Source organism: Astatotilapia calliptera, chromosome 14 (assembly GCF_900246225.1).
Source record: "Astatotilapia calliptera chromosome 14, fAstCal1.2, whole genome shotgun sequence".
NCBI classification, from domain to species: Eukaryota; Metazoa; Chordata; class Actinopteri; order Cichliformes; family Cichlidae; genus Astatotilapia; species Astatotilapia calliptera.
In genome coordinates this window covers 11,771,231-11,789,435 of record NC_039315.1, presented here as the reverse complement: position 1 = coordinate 11,789,435, position 18,205 = coordinate 11,771,231, and the positions used below count along the sequence as shown (strand labels likewise).

The 18,205-nt window shown below is 39.6% G+C and overlaps 1 protein-coding gene across 1 annotated transcript in view; it reads left to right on the top strand.

The window, feature by feature from the left end:
• Positions 1-18,205, top strand: part of rtn4rl1b (reticulon 4 receptor-like 1b) — a 156,670-nt gene that overhangs the window by 137,149 nt on the left and 1,316 nt on the right. The window contains exons 2-3 of the mRNA XM_026192495.1: positions 15,195-15,646; positions 15,938-18,205. The exon at positions 15,938-18,205 is cut by the window's right edge and continues 1,316 nt beyond it. Of these exons, the coding sequence (XP_026048280.1) occupies positions 15,195-15,646; positions 15,938-16,831 (1,346 nt within the window). The 3' untranslated portion in view covers positions 16,832-18,205. The remainder of the gene's footprint in view (positions 1-15,194; positions 15,647-15,937) is intronic.

Genomic DNA, 18,205 nt, shown 5'->3' with positions numbered 1-18,205 from the left:
TATGGACAAAGACACCATAGTTACTCTGCTGAGTCTTTACTGGAGCAGATAGGTATTTTGGATTCATTCAGTATAAACTGCAGTGTCAATATTTATGGTAATGAAGGAACACAGCGCTAGAGTGAAGCTAAATTGTGTGATTTTTATAGTGCTTGGGCAACAATAGAGGTCATGCTACAGAGGAACAAGCTACACAAACAATGTCCATTCATTGTTGTTTTCTGCTTTTTCAGGGAATTTATTTACAGTAAGAACTGTGGAATATTGCAAGACTTACACTTTTAGTTGACTTACCCTCAGAAAGGACATGACAAGGTTTTGTTTTATTAAATTGTATTCATATTAAGACTGTTAAAATGCTATATTTAATCCAAGTGGTGAAATACTTTTGGCACGTAATGATTTTAGCTGTTGTTCCCTCTTTTGCAAAATGCATTTTAACTCTTTTAAAAGCACCTTACATGCCTCACATTTGCTATTTTTTCAGCATTGTGAGTTAAACAGAAAGAATCACTTTGGCAAACTCCGTCTATTTGAGTTTGGGCTTTTGCCATTACAGCTTTGCATGGCTGACTGGGGCCCAGTTTAACCTTTGAAACAGCCCTACCAACGATTCTGCTTCAGGGTAGAGCAAAATAGGTAGGTGAGAGGCAATGACATGGTGAGGAGCTAACATCTGTGGTGGTGAGGGCAGAGAGGTGTGAAGATAATAGCCCCAATGGGGAGATATGCAAGGCAGGGGTGCTTTATGAGGCTCGGTCAGTCTGCTGTGAAGGAGTCCTGCATTGCACACAAAAACCAAAAGAGTAATCTCTAACTTATTCCACAGAGGAGCCTTTGGATCACTGTCTTACTTTCATTTCTTTCCTTTCCTACTGTCTCTTATCTTTTTCCATCTCAAATTCAATTTTCTTTACGTCCATGGCTATAATTAAATGCAATTATTCTTGCAGACTATATCAATTACAAGTGCATTTCTGTTAAACAAACAACACTTTTTTCAATTTAGCTTAACATCCTCTTCTGTCCTTCTTATGCTTTTCTGTTTTAGATTGTATGCAGATGCTTCTAAATACACAGTATGCAAGTAATCTGTAATTACTCGGAGAAAACCCACACATGCATACCAACACTCACAAAAGAATGCATTACAAAGAAACCTGTTACTGTAATTATATTTTGCCTTTAACAGACGACGTTTGCAATATAACTTTGCAGTTGCTGATCAGTCACAGTAACAGTGACTTCCTGTATATGGAGGCAGTACTGCTGATGTTGCCTTTATTTTCTTAGACATGTGACTGAGGATCAGTTTTAGCTGCAACAATTTTATGAAAACTGATCTTTGTGCTGTTTTTCACCAACATCCCAGTTAGCTTTCTGATAAAAGAGGTGGGCATACAATAAATATGAAGAGAGGAATATTTATAAGCATTTTCTATAACAACTCAACAATTATGTGGTAATAAGGTGGAAACACAAGATAGTAGTAGAGAAATAGCAAGTTATTACCACTTAATTACCAAGTAACTTATTATTATGCTATTAAAAAATTATCATATAGTATATAATATGGGTAAGGGGGTCCGAAATTGCGGGGAATAATGTGGAATCAAACATATTCCTATGAGGCAAAACAAATGAATAATAGCGTAGTAATGCTAACAATATTATAACTTGCTAGCATTAAAACAGCTGTTAGACAGCATTAGAATTTCTATATGCAGACTTGTGGTAGTAACCTCATAATACTAAGGTTAAATTGGTTGATGGCACTATAGCCATTTCTTCTAAAAAGCGCCAGGCAAATACTGTTATCAGATTTTGGAAAAACTGAATACCACACACAGGATAAGGTGCTTTATAATTGTATTCCTCCTTTACAGCTCACTTAAAGGTGGCTTAATTCAACTTAGCATCCATAGGTTTCCCCTCTCTTCTTTCTCTGTCTTTACACTGTCTCATTGTCTTTCATTTTTTTCTGCCTTTTTTCCTTTCTTTGAAACTCCACCCTCACAATTTCTTGTGTAAACAAACCCCTCACTGGTTTTCTCTCTCTCTCTCTCTCTCTCTCTCTCTCTCGCTCTTTGTCCTTGACTTTAGTTTTCCTTATCCATCTTCAAGGAGAGATGGAGGGAAAGTGGCTGGAGGGAATCATGTTTCATCATCCACCCATATGAACTGAGACAGGGCCTGACATCTTCTTTTGCAGCTGTTCGTCTGAATATCATTGTTGTTTATAACTTGCTGCAATATTCAGTGGAAGGCTCTCTGTTTGGTCACATGTCAAAAGAGTTCAAGGGACCAAGTCATTACATGCAACAAAAATTAGTCTCTGGCCATCACTGTGGGGGTGGTGGTGGGGGGAATAAACCACTTATCTGTGGAACGTCTGCAGCAAAGCACTTGGCTTTATAAGGAGAGAGAGGATTGGGAGCACTCACTAGTGAGTGGTAGTTGCATGCAGACAAGCAGCTGAGAAGGAGGGGGAAGCACTCACAAAGCCGAGTGTGGTTTGCCTCCAGAGGGTTCAGGTTTACAATGGAGAGCAGGAAAGCAAAACAGAAACTTGAAATGGCAGAGTTGTGGCAAAAGCAGCAGCTCTCTTGACATGATGAAACACCAGCATGTTTTCTGAAAAGACGAGGCGATTTTTCATGATCCTCAGATTTCACTTCATAGGCAACTGGCAAAGCATATGGAGTCAAGAATGAATTATTGTGTTATATATTTTTTAGGGTTTTGGCAATGGGACACTTTGAAGTGAATCTTTGGTTTGGTGTTGTGTTTTTTTTTTTTTTCCTTTTTTAACTGGCTCACTAAATCCCATAAGCTGCTATAGTATCTCTAACAGCCAGACCGTGCTTTCTTTAATCATAACTAGACAGTGGCTGTGTTTTATCCAGCAAAGCCTCCTGCTTTGTAGTTTTGGGAAAGAACAACAGAATCAATTAAACAGCAAGGGGGACATGGCATGAGCAAGGAGGGGAGTAAATAATTGCAGAGACAGGTCGTGAAGAGGAACAGTAATTAACTATCCATTTATAAAAATGCAAGAGATAACATTCATGAGCTGTCACTGTTTACTCAGGACTGGAGGGACTTTATAACTGTCTCTCAGGAGTGAAGCATCCATAAACAGGCACAGGTACTGTATGTGTGCATTTGTTAAATGGAGACACACAAGTGACTCAAGGGCAACTCTAATACGCTGCAGAGAATGGAGCGAATGAAATGATAAGTTATCATGCTCAGCTGGAGCTAGACTATATGAAACCAAAGATGAACTGAATGAAGACAGAACAGTTTGAATAAAAAAGTGGAAAGACCAAGATAGAATCCAATCAGGAGAAAAACGGGTCTAAATGTGATTCGATGAAAACTGAACTCAACAAAGTCTTTTTCCCCTCTCATGAATCAAAAGTTACAGTAAATGCTGAGTGTGTTTGTTGGGGGAAAGTGTTGGGGGCCTTCAAGGTGATAAGGCCTGTAGAGGCCCAGTACATTAATGAATTGACATTACCCAAGGATCAATGGTGAAGCTCTCAGGATTTGAAAAACTACACTTAATGAAAAGGGATTACTCTCTTAAGATCAAGGTCCTCCACTTCACGTCTTCCCCTCGCTCCTCTTCTTTGGCTCTTTTGTATTCTGTTCCAAGCTCCCCCGCCCTTTCAGAACAATAAACACAAACACAGGCTCTCATTTGCATTATGACAGGGTTTCCCCAATCAACTGGTTTTAATGAAGACTTTTGCTAGAAATGTACCATTACTGCATCTCATCTTTTTTGCACTGCATTGCTGTATGAGCACACTTTGTTAATTATAGTTCAATTGAGTCTATATTGGAAGTAAAACAGATTTTATATTTTACCTGGTTTTTGCTCACTAGGATATGAAATGTGCTGAAAGTTTGTACTTTTTTGTTTTTCAGTGACAGTGTGTGCAGTCACCTTAATCACAGCGATGATCGATTCTAATAGCAGCTCAGAGCTAAGGAAAACAAATCATGCTAAAATATATGGAAATTAGCTTCAAAAATGGTTCTGAAGAATCTTTGGTGATTTATAACATAGGTTCCCAACACACATACAGTAGTTTCAGGACTTATTCTTTGCTATTGTATCACCTACGAAGCACATTAAACATTCGGGGGATTTTAGTGTATATTAATAGCAAGGTGAATTATTACAGTGCAGACGTTCTTTGCAAGTTTTTGTGAATGTTTTGGTATATACATTCATAGCCATTGTTTTAGTAGTCGGTTGAACCCCTTTTGCCTTCAGAACTGACTTAATCCTTCATGGCGTAGACCCAACAAGATGCTGGAAACATTAACCTGAGATTGATGTGAATTGCCCATTTTACCACATCCTAAAGCTGCTCTTTTTAATTGGAATCTGGTGACTCTAAAAGCCATTTGTGTACAGAGAATTCACAATCATGTTCAAGAAACTAGTTACGCTGTTTTGAGCTTTCTGACATGGTACCATATCCTGCTGGCAGCACACTAAAGAGATAGACATGGTCAGTAACAATACTCAGATAGACTGTGGCGTTTAAATGACGCTCAGTTGGTACTACGGGGACCAAAGTGTGCCACAAAAATATTGCCCACGCCATTACACCAACAGCAGGCTGAATTATCGATACAAAGCAGGATGGACCAAGCTTTCATGTTGTTTATTTCCAAATTTCTACGATCCACATGCTGCAGCAGAAGGTGAGATTTATCAGTCCAGGCAATGTTTTTCTAATGCTCCATTGTCTAATTTTGTTGAGCCCATATCAGTTGTAGCCTCACTTTCCTGTTCTTAGCAGACAGGAGCTGCACCCAGTGTGCTGTAGCACATCTGCTTTAACGTTCAGTGTTTGGGGCATCAGCTTCTTATCAGCTTTCTGGTCATCATGAAGACATTTTCACCCAAAGAACTGCTGCTCACTGGACATTTTTTTTTTTGTAAACCCTAGAGATGCCTGTATGTTACAATCTAAATACATCAGCAGGGTCTGAAAAACTCAGACATGCCTCTTTGGCACCAACAACCATGTCAAATTAACTAAAATCCTCTTGCTATCCCATTCTGGTACTTGAATTTAAACAGGGCACCTTGACCATCTCTACATGCTTAAACGCATTAAGCTGCAGCAATGGGATGGGCTGATGCGCATTAATAAACAGTTGAGTAGGAGTACTTAATGAAGTGGCGAGTGAGTGTATTTATCTTATGGGTGGAAGGAACAAGCTATGGCTTACCTTTTAACAGTTTCTTTCTTTTTTTTGTCCTTTTCTACATTTGCTTTTTTAATTAGATGGTGACTTTGACAGCGTCCTGATTTTGGTATTTTAATGGTCACACCCACAAATATGTGAAATGTTGAGGAAAACCAAGGGTTTAAGCAGCTTTTTAGGACTTTCATTCTGCTGCTACAAGGCACTGGCTTTCTCTACTGAATTTTGGGTGTTTACAATTGTATTCGCTAACTTCTGAAACAGGCTGCTTTTCTAAACTCGCTCGCATAGAGCGTTTGGCACTCTAAATGCAGAATTTGAATGGAGTTTTCATTTGCTTACTTGCTCATTTGTTCATTTGTGTTAATTTGTAAACCTAACACAGTTGACCTGTATCAATTTATGTACTTCATGAGAGTGAGCACCTGCACATTCATTTGTACACTGTGTGTACACAGCACTTAATATAGTGTGCGGTACACTCATGCTTGTATTGCGTACCACGTCTGCCTCTAGATCGTCTTTCAGCTCTGACTTCCACCGTGTTTCATCCTCGCATCTGTTGGTCATCTTTTGAACATATGAACCACATTGAATTGTTGTTCCCTGTGCAGGATTTTTTTTTTTAACTTTATTTCTATCTAAAGCTGTTAGCTAGTTAGTTAAGACTCATGAAACTCGGTGTGTGTGTGTGTGTGTGTGTGTGTGTGTGTGTGTGTGTGTGTGTGTGTGTGTGTGTGTGTGCGTGTGCCTCTATGTACATGGAGCACCAAACTCTCACCTGCTATGAATAATTGATCTGTTGAATCTAGGGCGCATGAGGTTTGTATGCAAGAAGGCAGCTGCTGCAGCAGGAAGGTACCTTACAGTTTGTTTTAAAAGAAACATGTAAGGGCTACCAGGATGTCGAGATTAGTGAACTAGAAAATGGCACGGTTGTCTGTAGACATGGATCTATACTGGCCTGATGACTCCAAAGCAGAGCTATGCAACTCTAAATCATTAATCAGAAAAAAAAGCTTTTAGTGGCATGTACTGTAGCTGGAATGGGCTATACAAAAATATAAAAGGAGAGGTATTGTCATTTCTACATGTGTCAGCATGGTGCAATCAATCACAACAATTGATGTAAAAAATCTGAAGGAAATTTTCAGGACTTGATTGTAGAACAAAGGTTCTTGACAATTGGGGAAAAATGTCTCGATATTTGTTTATAAATAGCAACACAATGACAATTTGATAGGTAAAAACAATCTGAATATTTGTCCGGTAAACACGAAATTATTCCTGTTAGTGTGACATTGTTAAGTCATCCAGTAAACTCACGTTACCTGTGCTAAGATTATAGTCTTTCAGCTGACAGGTATGTGAAATGAAGGGGAGTTTGATGTAAAACTCCAATCAGATTGAGGCAAATTGTAGGGTACATCACCGTGCTATTAGACTGATTATAAATAATAGATTTTTATATTTTGTGTTGCTGTTTGAATTTGAAAATGAGAAAGAAATCACTTTTACTTTTGGCCCACACTGGTCATTCCACTCTGCTTTTCTAAGCACTGTGTTAATTTATTAACTCCACGGGGAAATTTCAATACTTTGCATTCCCCTTCTAGAGAAACATCAAAGCACAGGGTCAGTTAAAGAGCATCAGCCCTGGAGCTGGTAATGATTCAATGCCTTGTTCAGTTTCTTCATTGGGGAGATGCTTGCTGACACAAGGCTTGTAAGCAAGTCCTCCGGTACATAGAGTAACTGCAAGTCCTGTAGACATGTTTTCCCATGTGCACTGGCACTCTTTAAAAACAACCTCCCACTTCTCCAATTACATCTTTCTTAAATTAGATGGAGTCGGCAGATTAACTTATTGTTCGAGACTCTTTTGTCATTTGCTCCTTCTCCGTCTGCCAGCTCACTGTCACACAGTATTACTACAGCTGAGTTGTCACTCTGACAAAGACATGCAATGATTGGCTATGCTGCACTCTGTCACTGACATACATGCGCATGATTGAACAAGACACAGCAACTGGACCAGCCAGGCTGACTGACATCCATCCAGTCAGCTGTTAGAAGCTATAAAGTCAGCAAAAAACTCTGCAAAGAATTATTAAGTGCGCAGCACAGGAAACTGGAAGGAGTGTTATAGAGCCTGTGTATGCTAAGCTTCAATTGCTTGGTGCATTTATTTTTAAAAAGCCAACTATTTTATCTATTTGTTTAATCAAAGAGAAATCATAATTTAAATTAATTTAGATCCACTCTTCCAACTCAAAATATACTTGCGATAATGAAAGAAAATTTGCAATAATGATATTTATGACAATGTTTTATCAGTGATTGCAGCTTGCAGCCTGCAGCATTGATTAGTGCAAACAAAATGAGGGGCGCTTTCCACCCTTCTTTTCCAATGAGCTGCTGTCATTGATGATGGACTACCCTTTTCAAAGTGAGAATCTACTGCCACGATTTGCCAGCGGCAGCATTATAGTGCAATTGTAGTGATACAGCATTTATACAGTGACACAGCATAAGCCAAATAACAAAAGTAGCCAAGGTTGTGTTTTCAGTGGAAATTTTAAGTAAACACATAACTGCTTAACACTTTACTTTAATGAGGACAAAAGTGACTTAAAATAGTTGCACGATCTTGTCACATAATAAAACTAAGAAATGATACATGTTGTGTTTTGGGTCAAAGTTTTTAACTAGTGCCCAGTGCTCTAAGTGCCCCTTTATTATCATGTAACTACTTCAGTAATTTGCATCAACCTCCTTATTTCTCCAGCAAAGTTAGTAATTTATTTACTTTTGGATTGCACATCATCAGCTGTTAGTATCTCCTCAAATACCTTCATAGTTTGGTTGTTCTCAGTGCTGTGTATTATCCTCAAATAGTGAAACAAGTTTGTTGTTTTCACCTTTAGCAGGAATAGTTTTCTTGCATATGTTGCAAAGTATTGTTTTCTTTTGAGTAGCTCCGTTTTTAGGTACAAAATCTGTATCGGAGACTGACATGTGGTTCTCGATCTCGGACGTTCCTGGGCTTGTGTAGTTCCCTGTGGAACATAAGTACATAACGTCACTGTATCACCGCTAATGCTTTGGTTATGTTTGTTTGCTTGCCTTTAGGAAAAATGTTAGGTGTGATCAAAACGTTTTGAGAGGAGATCAACTAGAATTAAAAAAACCTTCAATTATTTCAGTTTGGCTGTTCTCACATTCAAGACCCTCTTCTTGGGCATGTCCAGACAACATCCAGTGCAACTGCTTTTCCAGATTGGTCCCACTGAGGCAAAATCAAAAATAGCATCCAGTCCGGAAGTTTATGAGAATGTCATTTTTAAATTGAGGAACACACAAACAAAACAATGTGAGATTGGAAAATGCAAATCCAGTAATGCTGTTGATTGTTATGAATCTCTTCCCCACTGGCATTCATCTAGTATTACTTTCTGATGTTCTTTTAATCATCCATTATATTATACCAAACTTCTCAGAGCTTTGTAAGACTGTTTTAGCTGATAAAATAACATAAGGTAAGAAGTACTACTTTAAGTAAACAAAAATATTTGATTCAGTTCACAGCAAATTTTACTTATATAGCACCAAATCACAACAACAGTTGTCTCAAGGCGCTGTTATATTATTCATTCTGTTATTACTAAAAACAAATTGCAATTGGCTTATTTACACATATTACCTCTGTGTGTTATTAAGAAAAGTTTTGTTGTCTTATTAACAGTAAAAGCAATGGTGCAATATTTTTTGGTTTGGGTTTTTTGGTTATACTGGCTAACATCATTGTTTATGAAGACATGGTAAAGAAAGCTTCAAATTAATTAAAAAGGTCTTCTTCTCTGGGATCTCATATGTACAGCTGTACTTTCATTCAGAAATAAAATTTCAGTATCTTGTGAAATAAGACTGAAGAGGTATAGATATCCATTCATATCCATTTATACTGCGAATCACACTGTAAAGATTTCTCTGCATTTGTAGCGTTAGAGGCTGTAAACACCTCTGAGAGCCAATATAAAGTATAATTATTAGCCACTCCACCAACGGGAATTGTGTTATAAATGCTATCACTTTAATAGAACTACAGTTTGTGAACTACATATGGATATGCTTTGGATGATTTATATAAGTTTGGCAGAACCATTAATTTAGTTTGGGCAGTGCAGTGCAATATCGCCACAGGGAGTGCAATATATTTGAATCATTTTGCTTTGTGCTGTCATGATAAATGAAAGTAGTTGGTGGCTGATAGTGTTGCTGTCAACAGTCGTGATTTTTGGCTAGTGTACCTGTGTAAGAATATGCATGGATGGTGTGTACATGCTGTATGCATGCATAAGTGTATGTATGCATTTGCAGCTGTGCATACATGCATGATGTATGGCATCAGTGGATTTAAGAGAATAATCTGAAGGTGTGAAGTGTAAAAGAGCAGGAGGTACAGATGCTGTTTAGAGTCCAAGCGGAATTAACTCTTAAGTCAGTTAATTAACATGTTGGTATTAAACATCTGTGGATAGCTCAGCCATCAGCCTTGCTCCTCTTTGCCTGGCTTCTTCAGCATCTCCAAATTCCGTCTTTGAAATACACAAACTTTATATACTCAAACACTCTCCACAAATCTTTTCCGTTAGTCTATACATGCGCTGTAAGATGTCGCTTCTTTAGAGGAGTTATTTTTAGGACCTCTGAACTGAGAAACCCTGTTGCCACTCGTACAATGTCTGCCTACTTTATGTTTAACTTCCCTCTGGTTTGTCTGCTCCTTTTTTATGTGCTGGTGTGCTGTGTAGCATCTAACCAACATTCTCAGTTGCAACTGTCTGCAGCAGGGAGTAAAAGTAAGAGAGGCCTCTGTCATTGTTTTATAGATCTATCAAGGGCCACACAACTGACCTGCCAGTACTGTTAACAATACCAGACAGCCATAATATAGCACTTGGCAAGTTAGAAATATCAGTCAAGAGGGAAATACAATGGTCTGTATAACCCTGACATAACTTGGCAGCTTGTGCCAGCCTGCTATGTGACTGGGCTTCAGTTCTCACCTCCTCTCTATACTTTTACTGTTCTTCTCTCTTGGCAGGGATGTAATCAGAAACATGAAGCCATTCTGTCCCTTGAAAAGAAGCCAAGCAGACAGAAGAGTGATCAAATTATAATTAATGTGCAGGAAGTGGTCACACTGTGGAAGACTGTTGACAGCTTACAGCTTCACAGCACACACTGTGCTGATATGCATGGAACAAATCACAGGAATAAAACATGGAAAAGAACAACCAAATGTAAATCAACAGCAAGAGCCCTGCTGCTCTGAAAAACAACTTGTGGAATTTAACTTAGTCCTCTGAATATTTTCTGAAGATCTCGACACTCCTAAAGTCTCATTATATGAAGTGATGAGGTGAATTAAGGTAAAAACTAATTGATTTCCTGCATAAAATCTTATGCAGTTAATATTCTCCTCACACACACACACGGGAAAAGATACCTCAGTTTGTTGATACCTCTCCACCAGAAGAATATCATGGCGATACTCTGTATTTCTGCAAAAAAACCCCAATTATATTCTGCTACATTTCTAAAAGGTCTGCAGCATTGTCACTGTTCTCACCCATTTTTATTTCATTCACCAGAAGAATAGTCATGCAACCTTATGAGGCAATATTGCCTGTAGTGGGGTCGGGAAATGGCAAATGAGACAAAATCTATAACATTTTGCAGTCAACTGTAAAATAGAGAAAAAAAACAAATATTCCCCGGCAAGTGTTGTCGGTCACAGCTGTTGGCAGGGGCGTTCATGTGTGAGTTTGCTGTTCAGTCAGAGAATAATGGCAGTAATCAGTGCTTTTAACAAGTCAACAGAGAAATACTTTAAAAATGCTAATGAGAAAGAGCTTGAGTGAAAGTATAATTTTTGTGCCATTACGGCTGTTTCTTTTTCCTTGAACAGTAAATACTTGCATGTGTGCTTTTGTTCCAGCTTTGCTAATTAAAATAAATCAATGCAATCACTGACCCACACTGAAAATGTCAGGAGCTGACGTTCTGCTTGCTATGAAAGGCTTATGTAAGTTAATACGAACAGAAACGATTGAATGCAAAAACACAATTTAAAGAGGTTAAGTTTCACTGCGGCCTTGTGTCTTAAGACTCTTGTTAAAATTGTTTAATGTTTGCAAGTCAAACCATCTAGGAAAAACACACACACATATATAAGAAGATGTGATCATTTATTCAACAGTCCAGTGCACTGACTTATAATTATTGACCACTGTATGCATGACCATGATTGCGAACATGTTTTGAGTGCTAAGTGAGCTGAGACATTATTTAGAACCAGCCAATAGTAGAGGCAAAAACACCAGAGAGCTTATCAGGGTCTTTGGAGAGACACAGGAAATTGAGTTTGTCCAGTCTAATGATGGGCAGAGTCTCACGGCTTTACAGACGTACCATTTCTCTCCTATTAGCAAAGATGTGTTATTCATGAGGGCAAAGCTAGTGTGAACTACGTTTCATTGATATTCTACACAGTCACTTCTCATTGTCTGGCAAGGGACCCGTGCCATTCTGTTTCATTCATTCATTTATCTTTTTCTATTTCTAACCCTCAAAAAAAAAAAAAGGAACTTGGTGATGACGATGGTCAAGGGGTCAAAAGTGATTGTCTCTGTAAAGAGCTATGGATACCCTTTCTCATCAGTGGGAAACTTTATGGGAAAATTGGAAGGTGAAAGACCTGTGATGCAAAGTGAAGTGTTAATAGACAGGCCAGACTCCTACCAGAAATAGCTGTGCTTTTTCCTTTTCCAAAAACACATTATCTCTCTTTCAGAGCTTCACCTTTTTTCTGCCAAATTCCAATAGGCACTATTGGCATATATATGCACTGTCATGCCCAAAAGCTATTTATATAATACAATATGAGCTGAAAGGCGTATTGTGTGAGCACACAATGCAGTTATGATAAACACTAATTTCTTTACATTTAACGTCAGCATTCCCACATAATGCTTATTTGTTCCTCTGTGCTGAAAACCAGTCTCCCTATTGAAAATCTCTATAAGCAAGAGTAATTCAGCCTTTTATGCTTGTCATGCTGACATGATCTGCCATGTCGCTGAACCGGCTACACGTGTTATGTGATGTGGCATTGTGTGAATCAGTCCCTGTGTGCAATTATATTTCCATCTGTATTTCACGTAGCGTTTAGTGGCGCAAGTACAGTGCATGTAGAGATCACTGAGCTGGCAGGTATTAAAGTCTCCAGTGGAAATAGTGGAGATGCACGTTACGGCGGCTGCAAAACAAAGCACAAATGCCCTGAGCGTAACTGGAAACACTGAAAAAGGTGTTTGGAGCTCCCCAGAACCTAAATATGCATGGAGAACAGATTATGTCAGATTGTTTCACCATCAAAAGGGCATCCACATTATACAGTATGTTCATGTAATTTAAAGCCTCATCTGGGCTGACATTAAAACATTTTATTCATAGGGGAGGAATAAACATTGCACCTTTTTCTGCAAAGTGGTAAAGAAATAAAGAAACATTCGTTTTAGGGCAGGGTAAAGAATCTATTACTTTGTCCTGACAAGCTGAGGAGAGTGAGAGGCGAGGAGGCACATCCTTATGTGTCCAACATGATTAGCAGATTACTGATTCAAATTGTCTCCCTATCAAGGCAGCATCTACATTCTCATCCCCTTGCTTTCCCTGTGTATCAGACTTATCACTGTCTTTGGACTGCTCAGACAATTTAGCTGAAGACATGCATGAAGTAAGGTGTTAATGGAAATAGTTTAAGGCCTCAGAAAATAGTTATTTGAGTGATAAGATCGGTTTTATGAAAAATAGAATCCCTTGGATGAATTCCTGCAGCGAGCCTAGTGAAATAAGTATCTAATCTGAGAACGAATATAAAAGCATTAGAAGGATGACATTTGTTTTATTGTGTGCGTTCTTCCTCAAAATGTGTCTTCTGTAAAGGTCAATTTACTAATAAAATGTGACACCCATACCAAATGAAATGATTAGAAGGCCGCATCTCAAGTTTGCGCTTGTTCCTGCATAATGCAAATTTTCCTGAAAGCGTGGCTGGAGAATTTACTGTGTCTTGTCTTATTTGTCTGATAAATAAAGCAAACCTTTATGTTCCCAATGGTAATGCAAAACATTTCCACCTATTTACTCAGTCAGCGGGTGCCACGCTTGATACATGGCCACAGAAATGGAAAGTAGAGAGAAAAAATTGAGGTATAAAAAAAGCCTGCAGAGTGACAAATAAGTGGAACAGTTCTCTTGTTTGTTATTGATTGTGTTAAAAATCCGGTAGCCCTGATGCAGGTCATGACAGTAACATCACAAGTCTAAAAAAAGATTAGGTTTGTTGAAGTTATCTCACGGCATGTCTCGGTCTCTAAAATTATATTCACCTGTATACCAGCACACAGAAACACGCTCTTACACTCAACCTTTTTGACTGTGTTCAACTGTGAAGAATCACCTCATTTAGTGAGCACATTTCTGGTTCAGGAGGATGCATGCATTTCCATTGTTGCCCAGTGGCAGGGCTTAACAAATAGGATTAGATCCGTGCCCGAGAGAGCACACTTGTGTTCAGGTGACACACCGCTCCATGCTTCGGCTCTGCAACTAGACACAGAGAATTACTGTTAAAGGTCAGTGGAGTCAGACGCTGAATGTCACAGCTTAGCCACAGTTTGGCAAGAAAATACATTCAGATAAATAGCCCCTTCTCTTGGTAGAGAGTAATTCTGCCCCTGAATTTCCAGCATAAAAGACCCAGGATTATAGGGTGAGTTAAAAGGCAACAGAGGCATATCGATTAGAGGCAGTGAATCACAGCTCCACTATGCTGTGAATAATAAACTGGGTAGAAGACAGCCAGGGGTTTTCAGATGGAACCTTCATGACAGGCTGTGAGTTGTGTTCATTTTAGATGAGACCTCAGATAAGTCACATCTCCCATCTCAAGGATTGCAGGAATCATGTCACTGATCAGAAAGCGCCTCAGAGTAGCTTACTACAAGTTTAAATAAGCATTCCACACCCCATTTAACAACACAAAGTGACTGATCACAGCCTGACAAAGAAGTGCCAGTGGACTCAGCAAAGGGAGTGGACTCTTGATAGCATATCTCCCAAAGGTGGGAGAGAATTGGAAAGCATCATTTCTGAAATAGCTGCATATGTGTCGAATCAGAGAAGTGTTGCACCAGAGATTCAGTCAGTTTCACTGAGGCATCTTGTGACTCAATGGAGCAGGTGTTATTGTTTGCCGTCTTTAATAGACTCCTCATTGCGGGCCTAAACAAACTTATCTGATTTGGGCTGCAAACTGTGAGCGAGAAGGTCCATATGCGTACACACTCAGTGCCACGAGTGAAAAAATCAGAGAGCTGATGTAAGCGCAGTGTTAAAACAAAGCACATAATGGACTTAGGATGAGCTACGCATGTCTTTGACTGGCACAGAAACAGATGATGAAACAGTGGAAAAATCACAGATTCTGTGTTATTTTTTCGTTGCCTGTGTTGTATAACTTCAATATGATGCTAATTTTTACCCAGAGAACTGGTGTGGATATAGAGATAGCAATTTTTGTCTGTTTGAACGACCAGCCTTTTGGTCCACGATGAAATATGACAAGCAATATGTTGTAGATTGCCAGCCATTTATTCTACAGATATATTAAAGGTCGAAATGGGACCTTAACTGTCTTGCTGAAAAATATAATGTGATTACAGTATTGCATTACTTTGTAATGGTTTACACCCAAAGCTGATGGTTTTATATGCAGTATTTAAGTTTTTTAAGTACTGAACTAAATACAGAGGTTCTAAGTCACAAGTTGCAGTTATTTAATTTTTCTTTGTTGTGTTTCTTTGTACGTGTGTGTGTTCAAACTGCAGGCTGTGGACTGGAGTTCCTGCTGGTTCTCTGTGGGCTTGAGTTTTCTTGGTCCTGCCCCCGTCACTGTATCTGCTACACTGCACCCAGCACCGTCTCCTGTCAAGCCCACAACTTCCTGTCGGTACCTGATGGAATTCCTCCCGACAGCGAGCGCATCTTCCTACAGAACAACAAGATCCATCGCTTACTACGAGGACACTTCAGCGCCAACACCGTCACTCTCTGGATCTACTCCAACAATATCACATACATTGAGCCATCGACCTTTCATGGCTTCACATTGCTGGAGGAGCTGGATCTAGGAGATAACCGCCACTTGCGGTCCTTGGCTGAAGACACTTTTCATGGGCTGAGTCGGCTCAACGCACTTCACTTGTACCGTTGTGGACTCGGTTCACTTCCAAATAACATTTTCCAAGGTCTCAGAAATCTTCAGTATCTCTACTTGCAGGTATACTTTGTACACAATTTGTCTTTTACGTGTTCATTTCTTTATCACTAAGACTACTAATGCTGTTCATTTTATATAAATGCAACCAAACACAACCCACACAGAGTAATCATGCGATGTCAAGACTTTGATGAGTCAACTAAATGACAAGCTAATCTTGCATTGGTAGGGTTAGGAATGCTCTAATTGAGTAACAGGGGGCTTACTCTCTGAGACACTTGAAATTGAAAAGATGAAAACAGATTGATGAAACTTCTTCATAAAGATTTTTATTTCCATGTGTCTTTCCAGGATAACCACCTGAAGTACCTGCAGGATGACACATTTATGGATCTCCACAACCTGAGCCACTTATTCCTGCATGGAAACCGTTTGTGGAGCCTTAACCAGAACACCTTCAGAGGTCTGCGAGCCTTGGACCGTTTGCTTCTGCACCAAAACCAGATAGAGTGGGTTGACCGTTTGGCCTTCCATGACCTAAAACGTCTCACCACCCTCTACCTGTTTAACAACTCCCTGATAGAGCTGTCTGGACAGTGCCTAGACACGCTGCCTGCCCTGGAATACCTACGTCTTAATGACAATCCTTGGTCATGTGACTGCAAGGCCCTGTCATTATGGGAGTGGTTAAAACGATTCAGAGGTTCAACATCTTCCGTTGGGTGCCAGTCACCAGTTGATATGGTTGGGAAAGACCTCAAGGAGCTCCGAAAGGAGGACTTCCCCAACTGTTCACCAACTGTTCCAAGCTCAGAATCCAGGGCCCAGACTAACAATTTATCTGGGACAGTGAATCCATCTATGAATCGTGGAGTAGCACTGGGTTCCGGAGGGCAGACCAACATAGTGCATCCCTCAAGACCTGGTCGTTCTCGAAACTGCACAAAGCCTCGTAACAGGGTGAGCAAAGGGAAAGGTGACAACGAGGTTCACCATTCAAAGGAGGTCATGGCAGACAAAGAAGATTCCTCCCCAGATTTCACAGAGGGGGGAAAACATGACCACACATCCCCAGATGGCACAGTCACAAGAAGAAAGCACAAGTGTACTCCCCGGACCACTGTTCGCCCCCCTAGTGGGGTTCAACAAGCCAACAATAGGGCAACCTTATCCCAGTCTTTACTACATGCCAACGCCCTCTTTGTGGCCTTGATAGTGACAAATACTGACTACATTCTCCGCTGACCTTCAGAGGGTTTAGGCAATGCTAATCACAAAAAATAAGTCCTCAGATCCTCTCTTGCTCCTGCACTACAAAGGCCTGAGTGTCTTTTTATGTATGTGTGTGAATTGATTATATGTGTAAACGTAGTGTAGGGAGCTTACCTGTTCAAACTGAAACAGGTATCAAAGCATCAAACATCAACAAGAGCAAAACTCACAGCACAAAAATGGGAGAGACTGAGAATGATAGGTGACATGACAGGTAAATGCAGACCAAGCTTGCACTGCCAACACCAATATGATTTAATCACTGTACGTATTTGTGTCTTATACATTTTAAGTTTCCTTTTAAGTAAGCTGGAGTTCTAACAACCACAATTTGGTGAAAAGAGAACAAAGAATACGGTGGAGCTTGCAGGGTAAAACTTGTTAGCTAGTTGGCTCTGAAATGGATAAGACAGGTCTTCAAGTGCCCCATTGAGCTTTATGTTTGAGTATAAATGCGAAGGCAATGAACCTGTAAAGCCTCCAGTGTAAGTTTTATCTCACTCTCATCCTATCTGACAAATGTGTTTTTCTGTTGCATCCTTCGCCAACAACAGGTCCAAACAATTCGATGTGTTTATCATAAACAAAGAGGTAAAGTGTAAGCATGGCAATAAATTGTGAGTCGATATGAAACACAGGGATTTGCCATTCTCACTACCAAGTGAAAATCTATAGCCACAGATGTTTTTATGGCCATAAAAAGTGCAACCAGTAAGCTCATACACAATACGAAGCCGTAACTAATTCTAAAAACTTCTCTCTACATAATGCTGGGTTTTTTTTCAGGTACTATACCTTCTGCCTAACATTTCTACACAACTCTTTCTGACACCTTAGTTTACACCACTTCTCTATTTTTGTGCAACTGAAGACTAAGCTGCTAATTGTTTCAAGATGATAAGGACTGCCATCCGCTGTTTTCATTCGCTTGGAAAGCACTGCGCGTCTCTGGGAGATCAAGCTGTGAATAATGAAGAGTTTGTCTATATCTTGTGTCAGATGTTGTTCATTTTATTTTATTTTTTCCTAAGACACGAAAAGGACCTAGAAATGGATACCCGCTGCAGGGCCCACAGGAGCCTTTGAGGTCAAGGGTCAAATGGGGGCTTCTCTGTTTCCCAGTGAGGATGTGTTAAATGATCCCTCTTGAGTGAGGACATCCTTGCCTCATTGAGAATATGAGGAACACATTTTTTTGGAATCGCTTACCTTCAAAGGGACACAACACAACTCTGGAGAAAAAATGTATGCTTACATTAAACGACTCTTGCGATCAACAAGTGTTTAAAAAGAACAATTTGAATGGAGCATGGCGAAACTAGGATCATGCGGTGACTGATGCGATTG